This window comes from Syngnathus floridae, chromosome 13, assembly GCF_059516105.1.
Source record: "Syngnathus floridae isolate MCC-2025c chromosome 13, RoL_Sflo_1.0, whole genome shotgun sequence".
NCBI classification, from domain to species: Eukaryota; Metazoa; Chordata; class Actinopteri; order Syngnathiformes; family Syngnathidae; genus Syngnathus; species Syngnathus floridae.
In genome coordinates this window covers 12,036,316-12,049,526 of record NC_142425.1, presented here as the reverse complement: position 1 = coordinate 12,049,526, position 13,211 = coordinate 12,036,316, and the positions used below count along the sequence as shown (strand labels likewise).

Below are 13,211 nucleotides of genomic sequence, written 5' to 3'. Positions count from 1 at the left end.
GGAGGCTAACTTTAGTTGCTAACTCAATGTTGCTATGCCACATGAGAAATCTGTTTTGTTCGTGCTGTTTCTTAGCACCTCGTGAAGGCCAGCGAGAGCGAGAGAGGGTGGCTGTAATAGTGACTGGTTGCTAAGCAACAGGAGGATGCCTTTGTGTGTGTGTGTGTGTGTGTGTGTGAGTCAATCTTGATGTGTCAAGGTTTGCTGCTGTCATTGTTTAAAGGCGACAAAGTGATATGTAGCAGCCTGGACGCCAATAGTAACAAAATGACGAGTCAAAATGACAAATTCTGGAGTTATGGCGGGAAATATCAACGTTGGTTTCAAATGTCATTCGTTTTTAAACTACATTTATAAAATAATTTCCAATACAATACATATCTTGTGACATTAAACTTGCATTGTTTCTTTTAATCTTTCATCATTGTTTAATTTTTTTATTTTGATTTTTTAAATGTTTTTAATTTGAGCATTTTTTTAGCGTTTAGCTTTGGAGCCACCTTGAGGCCAATGAATATTGTAGGGTGAAGTGAGGCACTTTAGTCAAGCTGTAGTCTAAAGTCTAATATAAAAAATTGCTTTGCCGCCATTTAGTGATATTTACAGGCAATTACAAAAATTTTTGGGTATGCGCCAAACAACAGATTTTTGGCTACGCTACAACACATGGAAAGGACTGAGGGGAAAAACCGCCTTACACCAAAATAGCTTTCCTCAACGGGGAAGAATAATATTTATTATCCAGTGTTAAGGTACATATATGGAAAATACACCATATGTAATGATGTATTCAACGAGCACGTCGTTTCTTCATAGGAACGAAAAAAATTTGGGGGATGGAGAAACGTCTGAAAATCTCAAAGTGCTTTTAAGGGTTTTTTTCTTCCTTTGGCCACTCAAATTTTTGTTTCCAGCTGTTTTTCAGACTTTCAAGTAAAACAGTTACAAGCTTTTTTTTGGTTTGGGGGAAAACGAGGGATTTAACATCACGGTCTTCATTCCCAGCTTAGTTGGATATGAAAGAAGGAATGGAAATGCAGCTGAGAGGGGGCTGCTCAACTAAATTGAGCTAAGCTAGGCTAGCTAAGCTAAGTCTCCTGGCTGCAAGTTGAGGCTTTCAAGGCATACTTTGGTTAACACTGTTAAAACACAATGAGACAATAAACATCAGTCCCGCAAGATTGGGCCGGAATGTCTTTGGATTGTTCACTGGAATGTGTAGAAAAGACATTAGCGTTTGCATCCGTCCAGCAAAACGATAGCACAAAATGTATACATGTGAATGTTAGTGCCACACCAGAATGGGGAAAAAAGAAACTAAAAACACAATGAGAATAAAGTCTGTAAACGGAAGACAGACAACATAACATAATAATTTTGTTTTCCTGGAAAATTTGTGTTGAAATATAGATTTTTTTTAAAAAGACTACTTTATAAGTCTAGACGTGTTTTTTAACAACTTTAAAATTTGGTATAAAAACTAATTTGACCTTTCATGACCCTTTTCCTTATCGTTTTAGTCTTTTTCTTCCTTTCTGGTGCGACACTAACACTGCAATGAACCGAGGTCACTGTGTGCTGGAAAAACAGCCGTCTAAGAGAGACACAATCAAGGCCGCAGTTTCGTCAAAGCACTTTGTGTGCAGAAGAAGAAGAAGAAAAAAAAAAAGAGAGAACAGGATATATATCCATCGTGACAGACTCGGTACTGATATGCATCTTCTGTGGAAAATGTAGCTTTCCTGGCAAAAAGAAAAAAAGAACATCCAGTTCTTTTTCCATCTCCCCAAATAACATTAGATAAAATAAAGTACCTATTTGCATCCTTTATAAAAGAAGCTCTTTGGAAAATAGAATAAAAAAAATCGTGCAAATTAGAAAAAGGAGCGACGCTTCAGCCGATACTGAGCATCTCCTGCGAGTTCTTAGTGTACTTGACGCCTCTGTCAGGCGGGAGGTCGATCCGGACTGACAGACTGGCGTCGGGGCGCTCCGTTTCCTCACGGGGGCGGCGGGGGTCTTTGGAATTTGTTTCGGGGTCGGGGCGTGCCGCCGTCTGGATCCCGCTCAAGTTTGAGATGTTCCTGCGAGGGTCTTTGGCAGTGAGCCGGTCCAACTGCCGCCCCACTTGAACCGGGCTGGGAAAGATCGTGCCTTGACACGCCCGGTAGAAATATCTGGAACACACACGATTATCGGGAGCCAACATATTTGGATTATTTAAGGAATACTTTTGAATGATTTACACCGGAGTGATTCTTTACTCTTTCTGCATTCTTGAGTAAGCACCATCACGTCACAAGAATAAGCTAGCAGTTAATGCTAGCACACGTACCTGGGCAGCAGCGCCACTGCCGGCGTGATGAGGCAGAGTAGGTAGAATGAGGGGTCCTGCAGCAGCCTCTGCATGGTCCAGTAAGGGTTGGAGGGCGAGTAGCAGGTGGGGCACGAGGCGTTGTAGCACAGCGCCACCGTGAAGAACAGAACCACGCTGAAGCAGATAGACAGCCAGTTCATCCATGTCTGAAACAAGAAGAGTCGCTTAGATAATATGCACAGTCTGTCTTTGAAGGACACCTGGGAAAAAAAAACCTGGATGGTCTGAGGTTTCTCACCCAGGTTTTGGTCTCCACCCCCAAGTGCAGCAGAATGGTGAAAACAGCGATGGTCGTGACGGGGGTCCCCCATGTAAACAGGTCGACGTCAGAGTCGGCGTAGGCCTGAGGAGGAAAGGAGCCGAGTTACGAGGCAGGACCGGACGGAAACGACGAAATGACACCAGAGGCGGGCACACTCACAAAATAAGGAATGAAGAAGCAGATGAGACTTTGGTAGAAAGCGTCAATCATGTTCATCCAGAACATGTATGGCTTGTATTCCTTTCAAGTGGCCATTCAAAGAAATTTTGAAATTTGAATTTTTAACATTTCAACAGAGGGAAAAAAAAAAAAAAGGGACACGGACTTGCCCACCTCCGAGTTCTGTCCGTTGATGTAAAGCTGAGGTAGTTGTTGGAGCGTCTCGGCCGACACGTCCTTGTCCAGCGTGCCGGTGACGAGTTGCGGGAAGGCGGAAAACATCAAGTTGAAGAAGATCAGATACCACTGGTCGATCATGGCCGAGCCTGAGAAACCGCAGTAGAACTGATACCAGAAGATGAGCGCCACGAACATCTGCGGGGGAGGACGGAGGTTATTCTTTGTCAGCGGCCGAGACGGAGTACGTGAAGCTGCGGCGACGTACGGCGTTCTTGTAGAAGAAGTAAAGAATCATGTTGGCCAAGCGTGAGTAGCACCAATGCCCGTGGACCAGCAGCAGCTTCTGGAGGTAACGGAAACGCGGCAGGGCAAAATCGCTCGCCATCACGGCCTGCCAGACAACACGAGACACAAGTCAGCCGTAAGGCCTGCGCCGTAATTGGTTGCTAAGCCTCGGCGCCGCGGTCAAGCATTAGCGGCCTTGGTAGCGCAGCTCTCCTGGCTTACTGCTGATCTCCAATAAACGGCGTCTCCACGGGTTCATCGGAAGGCGATAGCGAGCGGGGCCCCCGCCTGTGAAATGTGCATCTCAGCACACGTGGGAGTGAGCAGCGCTCCCTTTAAGGGAGCCCGTGGCTAACGGTGATTAATCTCGTGCGCTTACACCCCCACCCCCCTCCTCCCGCCACTGTTACAGATGGGAGTCTTTAACAGATGTGCTACGCCCGCCAGTTAATTGGGACTCTCCGTTATTGCCGTGCAAGATCACCACTACCGCCTTCCTGGAAAGGCGAGCTAAGCGGGAATAGGCGACTGTGGCCTCGGTGTGATATTAGCATGGATGCTGGGACCGGATAAAGATGGCCGCCAGGTTGGCGAAAAACAGCCATTAAAGGCGACTGGAAATAATTCACCGCCAAAACTCTTTTTTTCATTCTTTGCTAGATGTGTCGCTTCAACTAAAAAAAGAGTGTCAGAAAGACTCACCTGCATGCCCTCCTGGCCCGATATGCCCACGCCGACGTCAGCAACCTGGATCATACTGACATCATTAGCTCCGTCGCCTGAGGAGGAAAAAAAACCAAAAACAATTCTGACTTCCTTTTTGACATGGCTTTTGGTGGCGACTTTATTTGTGATGTCACTTCTTTGTACCTATGGCCAGCGTCATGACTTTGAGCTTATTGCGCACCAGCTTGACCACCATGCTCTTCTGCAGCGGCGTGGAGCGACAGCACAGCACCGAGCGGCAGCTGCGCGCCACTGCCAGGAACTTATCCTCCAGGCTGCGGTCCAGGGCGTAGGCCAGGGTACGCCCGTCGATCACCAGGCCCAGCCGGTGCACAGCGGCGTGGGAGGACGACGACCAGTTGGTCGGGGGAGGATGCGGATAGATGTGGAAGTGGGCCAAGTCGCCTTGGAAGGGCTTGGGCGAGCCGCAAAGGAATTTGGCCTGGATGTAATGGAGACTCTCCTCCAGGAGCAGGGAACAGGCCTCCTGGTTCAACAGAGACAGGCATGGTCAGGATCAAACGATAAAGCAACTCACCTGCTTCACATCTGGGAGACATTGGACTTTCTAACATTTAAAAAAATATATATTTTAAGACTTCATTTTTCTACATTTCACTTCAGTGTGTTACAAAATAGGCTTTGTTCACCATGGAGTCGGCATTGAGAGTCAAGATCTCCTCCTCGGGGTCCAGCAGTTTGCAGGCGTAGGCGATGTTGACAGCCGTTTCCTGCTTGTCGCCCGTCAGCACCCAAATCTGCAGGCCGGCCTTACGCAGGGCGTCGATGGTTTCGGGCACGCCGTCCTGCAGTCGGTCCTCGATTCCCGTCGCCCCTGTGCGGAAAAATATTGTGGATTCCCAAATCTGCGGGTTTTCTTTCAATGTTTTAAAACAATTTTATTTTTGGAATGCTGAGAATTAGTTTACCCAGGAGATGGAGGTTGGTCTCCAGACGCAAGGCCGACTCAAAGAGCAGCTCCTCTCGACCCTGGATGGCCGTCTCCGCCTCTAGGTGGCGCTGCAGCCAGCAGGCATACTCCTCCTTGCTCAGAACCTGTGGTGAAGGGCATAATTCAGCCATGTGGTGTAGTGACACAGATTGTGGGTGAGTCATGAAGAATGGATGAAAAGTGGATCTTGAATGAGTTTGCCCCAATTACCTTTTTGGCAATGCAAAGCGTGCGTAGGCCGTCAGCGGCGTACTGGTTCAGGTAGTTCTGCGTCCTGTAGATGATTTTTTTCTGCCGTTTTCCCCTGGAGTTACCTTGGAAACACGCACGGCACAACAGGGAAGAGAAGGAAGACGCTGATGAGATTGGTGGAAGAGCCTTGACACGTCGGCGACGCGTTTGGATGCCCACCAACGCCATCTGCGTTTGCACCTCCAACTCATAAGCGTCAAGAGAATCCTGTCACATATTTTTTTTAATTAAAAAAAAATAAATGTTGCTTGTGAGCACCAACTTTGACCTTTTTCTGCTTCAACTGCTGATCTTGCTTCACGGTACAAAACACCCGACAAGGTTTTCTCTCAATTACTTTCTAAGCGGGTTTAATATGATCCAATATTGTGTGTTTTCCCCGTGGAGAAGCGCACATGATCGCTAGTCTCGTGTCTCGCGGCCAAACAACGAAAGAGGTTGCCAGGCGCTAATGTAATAACACCACACAACCTCATAAGAAATGATGAGCACACTCTCGTTATCTTTATTAACTTTTGTCTAAATGTTTTCTTGAAAATATTTAGATAACCTTTACCAGAGTGTAGAAAGGAGAACGATATATATTTGCCAAACAGGAAGATGCACAATTTTCAAAAATTGGGCCTGTAAATGTCGAGGAGTACTTTTGATGACGTCACGGCAAGCAGTACGCTGAACAACTTCCCGATGGAGTGAATGGAGCCATTGTGAAAGCTGGGTTCGCCTGGCCATGAGCTTGCACTGCCTCTGCCGTCTGATTGGCTAGCAGCACAGTAGTCAGTGTTGTGCCTCTGGATGGCGGGAGAACCTCTGGCGGCGAGAGACGCCCCGAGGTTTTTATTGAAGGAGAAAATGATGCAACTCGCCCGCTGCTGCACATCGACCAAAACGGGAGGTGTGTCAGAAAAATGACAGGACTGGCGCTACCCACAAAATAGCTCAAACCCAAACTACAAATTTCGAGTTTACTATCGAAGAGCTGAGGCAGGACAACTCGTGGCTGCTTCGCCATGATAAAATTTATATTTTCATTTGGATAGGTTGGGCATAACGTGGGAATGGGGAATTTATAGCTCGCGTTTTGCCTGACATTTTTTTTTTTTTTTTTTTAATTTAGGGCTTTAGTAGCAGTATGAGTCGTTTGATATTGCATTATAACACGGGCGTGTTTGCCAGTGATTGTCAAATGGCATGCTGGGAGGTGGCCAAGCCTTCTGTGCAAGCGCATGTGAGGTTGTTTTTCTATGCCTGGAAAAATAACATCCTCAACAGGACCATAAATACAACAATGATTTAACACCGCAGAGGGGAAATGAACTGCGCAAGCAGCTTGTGGATTTGTTATTGTTGTTTTTTTCTTTCTTTTAGGTACAAGCTATGCAAGTAGCAAGTCAACCAGCAGCTTATAAAGCACAAAAATAAGTCTGTCCTACCTGCGTTGGGGGATTTAATGAGGTCCATGATGACAGAGTCGGCCCCTTTGGTGTAGACGGTGATCTGTTCTGTGAGCGGGTGCTTCACCACCACCGACATGCGCTTCCTGGTGGAGTCGAAGCCCAAAGTGTGCAGCAGCTCAAAGTTCAGCTTCCCCAGGTGGGGCAGATCCACCGTGGTTTGGTCCGGGAGCCGTCCCACCAGGGAGCACTTGTAGGCCCTGGCGGCGTAGACCAACGCCGCTTCGTCCGGCGACTCGGCCTCGTAGCGCAGGTCCGCGCCCTCCGCGTTTTTGAGTTGACCGTCGTGGGTGGGAGACGAGGTGCTGAAGGCCGTCGCAACTGCCGCCGCTGCCTCCTCGTCCAGCTTGGTGAGGGTGCTCTCGGCCGAAGGGGACGACAGCAGGCTGGAGCAGCCCTTGTTGGAAGAGCGGTTGGTGGCGAGACTCGAAGAACTGCTGCTGTTGGAACCCGAGGTCAGGCGGCTCGGCGTGAAGCGTTTGATGAAATCTTCGAAGGTTTTCACCGGGGATTTAAGCTCGAAGCGCATACGGACCTGGACAACGCACAGGGGGTAAGGTCAAGGGTCATGCGCCGCCCGTAGTAGATGTGGGGCAAAAAAAGTTGAGCAATTTAGCTTTGCCCATCTGTCTGGCATACCTGAAATAGCTGCTACAAACCAAAATGGAGGATTTTGCGTCATACATACAATAGTTGGTGCCATGGAACATTTGCATATAACCTTTTTTTGTTAGCCGCTTTCCCCCCTCGAGGCAGCATAGTACAATAGCGGAGCCGAGCGACTGAGCGTGCGGCCTGCTGGCATCCAGCCTTATCGCAGCCGTGCATCTTGAACCGATAAATCATTCAGTCGAAAGCCACAAGGGCGTGCTAGCAAAAAAGGTGAACAATCACAGTGGCAAAAAAAAAAAAAAAAAGAACAAGGCAAGCAAAGAAATACGTGCAGGTGAAATTTCCGCATGGAACTGATGAGACGAAAGGAAGCTAACTGAAGCTAACACGCTAACAGAGTGCGCTATCACGAGGACACTTCTGCGGAGGTTCGTTACCGTGTGCCGGGGCTGGTCGGGGGAGGACACCACCACCGTGTTGCAGAGGGTCAGCGCGATGAAGAAATCCATAATGTCGCCAAGGTCGGACGGCAGCTGCGACATGGGCTGGCTGTGGAAGCGCATGAAGTCCATCTGACTGGCGCATTCATTGACTTTGTCCATCAGCTGAGGGTCAGGTGTGATGTCCTTCTCCTGCAGGCACGAGGGGAACCAACTGAGTGGGGGGAGCAGATGGCCGGGGAGAACCGTGCGAGAAAACAGGGGGGGGTCGGCCATTGAGAAGGATGATGGAGGATAGTGGGAGGGACAACTTTAGACGACACTGATGAAGGAGGACAGTAGGGGACAAAGTGAAAGACAATCTAAAGACAATGGAGGTGAGTGACAGTGAGGAAGAGTGGAGACACAGACCATGGGACTGCTGAAGGCCGTGTGCTTGGAGAGGATGCTGGCCCTCTTGGCCTCGGCCCTGCTGCCCGTCCTGCGGTGGGACTTGGTGCTGTGGGAGCGCAGCACCACCTTGACGCTGTGGTGGCTGCCCACGCTGTCTCGCCTGGGCAGCGTCCCACCGCGGGACGGACATTCCTCCTCCTCCGAGTCCATCTCCTGGTACATGGCGAGTCTTCTCGCTGGAGGTCAACACAGATCATTCACTATGATGTCACTCCAGAGTAGATGCTTTTTCAAAATGATTAGTCTCACCGTTGGCGTCGTGCGAGTACTCCACGCCCGCCACGGTGCAGCGGCGGAACACCATCTTGTTATCCGTGAGCGTGCCGGTCTTGTCGGAGAAGATGTACTGCATCTGCCCGAGGTCCTCTGTGATGTTGAGGGCGCGGCACTGCAGGTGCGAGTCGCTCTCCTCGTCGTACAGCTCGGCGTCCTGGTGGATGAAGTATACCTGGCAGATCTTCACGATTTCGATGGACACGAACAGCGAGATGGGGATCAGCACCTGGGCGGGAAAAAAACCAAAACAGATTTTGTTGACTAAAAGGGCTTAAAGTCCAAACTGAATCAAGATGCTAGCTGAATGCTAAATATGCTAAGCGTGATGAACAAGCTTAGCAAAGGCAGCTGGCAACTCTTCCTGTCCCTTGAACGTCAACAAAAAGTCATGTGCTGTTACAAAGTGCGTCAAGAAATGTCAGAGTGGCAGGGAACCCCCCCCAACCCCTTTTGGCCAATATTTGTTTGTGCAAACTGTCACCAACTTCACATCTGACCAGCACAGGGTGACATTTTTGTTTTGTTGATGTCAGCAATCTTACAGAAATAAATCAATACAGCCGGACCTATAAAAAGAAACATTATAAAGACCCATGGTGAAGATACACTCTGCTACGTTAGCACCACTCGCTAGCTTGTTGTCAAAGATCAAGATGTTGAGAGCTACGTTAGCTTCTCATCCTCAGTGAACAAAAGGTAAGCCGATGATTCAAACCTGTAAGACGATAATCATGGTGAGGAAAAGATAGACGGCCGACAAGACGGGCGACAAGTCCGTGCCCTCTGGACTGAGGACGTCAAAAATAGGCCTCTTGTCACCGTACTGAAACATCCATAGCCCGTGACCTGTGGTATATGAAAAAAGACCCCGTCACAACCACCACCAACTTTGGTTTGAGTGTGTATGCGTTGCGGCGGCACGCACCAACGGCCGCGAAGGAGCACATGACCAGCAGGATGATGACGCACCAGAAGACGTCCACATTCATCTGTCTCTCCAGTTTGCTGCGCTTGTAGCGCGGTCCGTTGTTGTTGAGCATGGCTTTGGTCTCGTGACCTGCGGACACGCACCGTCTCAGGCTCGGTCGCGTAGGTCCGGTCGTCGCGAGGGGTCGCCGCGTCGCTCACCTGCGTAAATAACGATGCCCACCGCCTCCTCTGTATTGCGGATGGTGCAGCCCCTCAGCAGCAGGTTGTCTTTGTACAGCGCGTCTCGTCGGCCGCTCCGGTGGATTCTGCCGAAACGAATCAAGTAAAAAATATGGTACTGAAAGGTTGACAGAGGCAGCGGGAACATATCATCAGCCAAATATGCAACACAGCCGATTTGTCAGTGCTGAAATTTTCCAGGAAAACGGGACAATTTGGGCTTAAAAAAGAAAAATGACCGATGGCCTGCTCAACGTGAAGATTTATGGATTTTACACCGCCGTGGCAGAATGTCACAGAGGACGGGAACCATTTATAGCGTCCAATACCGCCCACTCAATTACCTACAAACCGTGGCGGCCGCTCCAAGGAGAGAGAGAGAGAGAGAGAGAGCCCTTATCTCAGCGCAAATTCCTCAAGAAAGCCGAGTCTAATTGGCCCGTGACGACCTCCACACGAAGTTCTTTTTGGATCACAACATAAAACATGATTCACTAAGCTAACGAGCCACAATACTCACATGTAGCCTCGGAATCGGTTCAAGTCGTTGTTGGGCTTCTCGCACTCGATGACGCAGTCGTACTTGGACGGGTCGAAGTCGCAGACCTGCGCCACGGCCACTTCATTAGGCACACCGTGTCTCATGACGGCGACGGGAAGCGATGCGGGCTCACCAGGTCGTAGAAGCTGCGAACCACCTGCCGCTGCTTGAGGTTGGTCTCGCCGTCCAGGGTGGCCGTCTCGATGTGGCACAGGCGGTCGGGGTCGCTGGAGCTCAGCAGCAGGACATCGGCCGGCAGGATTTCGTTGCAGCGGAGACGGATGAAATCGCCCACGTGGACTTCCTTCCAGAACTTCTCCACATAGCGCCGCTCTGTCCTGGTGACCAAAATAAAATGTTAAAAAGAGACATCAGCATACGTCTTAGTATCACAAGGTTGACGGGAGAATAAACTCAGCTTTGCGTTTCTATTTTTAGCCTTCCAAAAAAAAAAAAAAAAAAAAAAAAGGAGTTCACACAGCTCTGAGAAGAATTCAGATATGTTGATTTCATGGTTCCTTACAAGAACGAGGGCACGTTATGAAATAAAAATATTATGTAGCTCGACCACTAGCCCAAAGTGCTAAACAACGGCCCAGATGTGAAAGGAACGACTTTTTGGATCGTATTCTTTAAACAGCTGCTCATTGGAAATCCCACACAGAAGTTCAGCCGTTTATATTTTGTGTTGATTGTATTCTTTGAGGAAGGCAACCCAGTTATCTAAGCGTTGCCATCAGCTGAGAAAAATGCAGCATGACTAATGAATTTACACTTCATCAGCAGAGCACATGACTTTTGTCGTCTTTGACTGACCGCACTCCACACAATATTACGTTGATTTGTCATGTTTGTTGTAGCGACAAAAAACACTAAAATATTCACTGATATTTATCCTCTGTGAAGATATTTTTTCAAGTGCAATATTTTAGGGTTCAAACAGTGTTCACGGCAAAACCAGTCCAATAAGCCAAAGCCAGAGGTTGTTTGGTTTACACTGGAGTTCAACCAACAAGAGCCAAGTGATTACTCATTGTAAACTTCTCCGGATGCCTCGTCTACGTTTACTCACAACCCCCGCTGGGCCAAATCCCTCAAAGGGGAGGACGAGTGCAAACATCAATGCTTGCATTATCTAAATTTGTTGTAAATATTAGCGTTTCGGGACACAAGCGGGAACTTCCTGCCACGTATGCGCCGGCATCACCTGGATAGAGTTGAATGCAAGAAGTACGTCAAAGCTAAAAAAAAAAAAAGGTAAAATACACAGAGAGAGCCTTTTGACTGCTGTGAATTATGCTCTGTATAAGCACCACAGCCGAGCTTTTCATTAGGGCGGGAACGGCCCACAAATACAGGCACAGGATGCAGGAGGACACCGGACACTTTATTAAGGACACACAATACTGCCTCTACAAAGCTAAGGCTCAATTTTGCTGCATATTCTTACTTGGAAATTGTTTCAGCCCAGTTTTGCAAATTCATCGAGTCCTGAACATGTATTATTGATCAGACAGTTCTGTCTTTTGTGACTTTCAAATGATCAGTCATTGATACAAATGTATTGAAAGTAGCAGTGGTATCGATTACTTGGTATCGGTATCAGTGAGTACGCAAGAGCCTGTTTGAGTACTGGAGGTCTAACAGAAAGAAAATGTCATTAAGCATCTCAAATGGATATGAAATTCAAGTCTTAATGTTAGAAAAACAGTTTGTTGCTTATCTTTAGCAAAGTGCTGTCAACTTTCCAAACAGTGTTTTTGTGTTACTCGCCTGCTGTAGACAAGACAGTCCATGTGGTTGATCTCCTTGTCGGACCTGTGTCTCCGGTAGTCCTCCCACAGGTCCTTGATGGCCGTGACCGACAGGATGAAGACCACCGGGGCCAGGGCGAGCTCGGGTTGGAAGGCGTTGACCACCGGCACGAAGTTGAGCAGCGCGATGAAGACAAAGTAAACATTGGCGAAGCGGTGGAACTGCTCGAAGAGATTCTTGGGCAGGAAGGACAGCACGGTGTACTTGGTGGTCTTGATTTTGTTGTCGGCGTAGTGTCGGTTGGGGTTGTCCTCCTCGCCGAGGATGTTGGCATGGACGCAGCGGGTTTTGCCCTCTTTTTTGCTCTTTTTCTTTTTCCGCGGCCCCAGTTTGACTTTGGAGGCTTCTTCGCGGCTCGCCATGGCCGACGAAGACTTCTTTTGGGGAAGGGGTGGGGAAGAGACGCCACAACTTTTCTCTGGCACGGCGGGGAAAAACAGTTCGAGCGAACCGCTAGGTGATCATTCTTTTCCCCTCCCTGGTTCGGTGTTTCAGTTTCCTTACGAAAGCAGTTCCTTTTCATCCATGTCTTCACTCCGCCCGCCCGGAGGACAACTTTTAGCTTGTTTGGGGCTTGTCTCCTTTTTTTTTTCCACTTCGGAAAGGATGCTGACTTTGGCCCGCCCCGGCTTGCCGATCTACAAGTTACCTGGATGCGGCATGACCGTAGATTACAACGAGCTAAGCAGCTAGCGTTAGCTTATGTAGATCGACACTCTTGGCTGGAAACGTGAGACTCAAGACCTGCCACCCGCCCCGGAGCCCAGCCCCGCTGCTCCCGCGACTGCCACGCGGTATTCCCGGAGTTATGTTCCTGTCCTGTCCACAGGAAGTTAGCGGGCTGGGCAACAGGAGCTCATTTTAAAATAAAGAATCGAAAGACTGATCTCTCGGAACAAAATGGTACTTGAATTAGTGGGGGAAGTGATCGTATTTCAAAGCACCCCAATAGGAAATACGTACATCAGTGCCTTGACATACAAGGGATCCGACTTACGAGTATTTCTGACAGGAGTCGATTGCTTTGATTTGGTAGCAAAGGTTCTGTATACAGATGCTGTATAGTGGATACTACGGAACTGACTTCACAGGAGTGCTTTAGGAATAGTTTGTTGTTACTCCCAGTAAAGGTCTACTGTCAAAACAAACAAAACGACAGGATGGTCAACTGGTGCCTTGCAGGCCACACGCGGCCACAGAATAAGCAGCCCGGGTCGCAGTCTGCTTCCTGAAACACATTAAAAAAAAAAAGTCTGCTGGCATCGATCCATCAAATAA

At 48.5% G+C, this 13,211-nt stretch overlaps 1 protein-coding gene across 9 annotated transcripts in view; it reads right to left on the bottom strand.

Moving 5' to 3' along the window:
• Positions 1 to 705: 705 nt before the first annotated feature.
• atp10a (ATPase phospholipid transporting 10A) overlaps positions 706 to 13,211 on the bottom strand; it is a 58,616-nt gene continuing 46,110 nt past the window's right edge. For all 9 annotated transcript variants that reach the window (XM_088393650.1, XM_088393652.1, XM_088393654.1 and 6 more), the window contains 21 exons: positions 11,892 to 13,161; positions 10,252 to 10,456; positions 10,098 to 10,183; positions 9,557 to 9,663; positions 9,354 to 9,485; positions 9,144 to 9,274; positions 8,402 to 8,654; positions 8,111 to 8,328; positions 7,697 to 7,891; positions 6,627 to 7,182; positions 5,152 to 5,255; positions 4,919 to 5,045; positions 4,640 to 4,824; positions 4,134 to 4,476; positions 3,966 to 4,042; positions 3,244 to 3,369; positions 2,973 to 3,173; positions 2,799 to 2,879; positions 2,616 to 2,720; positions 2,336 to 2,523; positions 706 to 2,177 (listed from right to left, as the gene is read on the bottom strand). In XM_088393650.1, the coding sequence (XP_088249776.1) occupies positions 1,895 to 2,177; positions 2,336 to 2,523; positions 2,616 to 2,720; positions 2,799 to 2,879; positions 2,973 to 3,173; positions 3,244 to 3,369; positions 3,966 to 4,042; positions 4,134 to 4,476; positions 4,640 to 4,824; positions 4,919 to 5,045; positions 5,152 to 5,255; positions 6,627 to 7,182; positions 7,697 to 7,891; positions 8,111 to 8,328; positions 8,402 to 8,654; positions 9,144 to 9,274; positions 9,354 to 9,485; positions 9,557 to 9,663; positions 10,098 to 10,183; positions 10,252 to 10,456; positions 11,892 to 12,295 (4,107 nt within the window). In that variant the 5' untranslated portion in view covers positions 12,296 to 13,161 and the 3' untranslated portion in view covers positions 706 to 1,894. The remainder of the gene's footprint in view (positions 2,178 to 2,335; positions 2,524 to 2,615; positions 2,721 to 2,798; positions 2,880 to 2,972; positions 3,174 to 3,243; positions 3,370 to 3,965; positions 4,043 to 4,133; positions 4,477 to 4,639; positions 4,825 to 4,918; positions 5,046 to 5,151; positions 5,256 to 6,626; positions 7,183 to 7,696; positions 7,892 to 8,110; positions 8,329 to 8,401; positions 8,655 to 9,143; positions 9,275 to 9,353; positions 9,486 to 9,556; positions 9,664 to 10,097; positions 10,184 to 10,251; positions 10,457 to 11,891; positions 13,162 to 13,211) is intronic.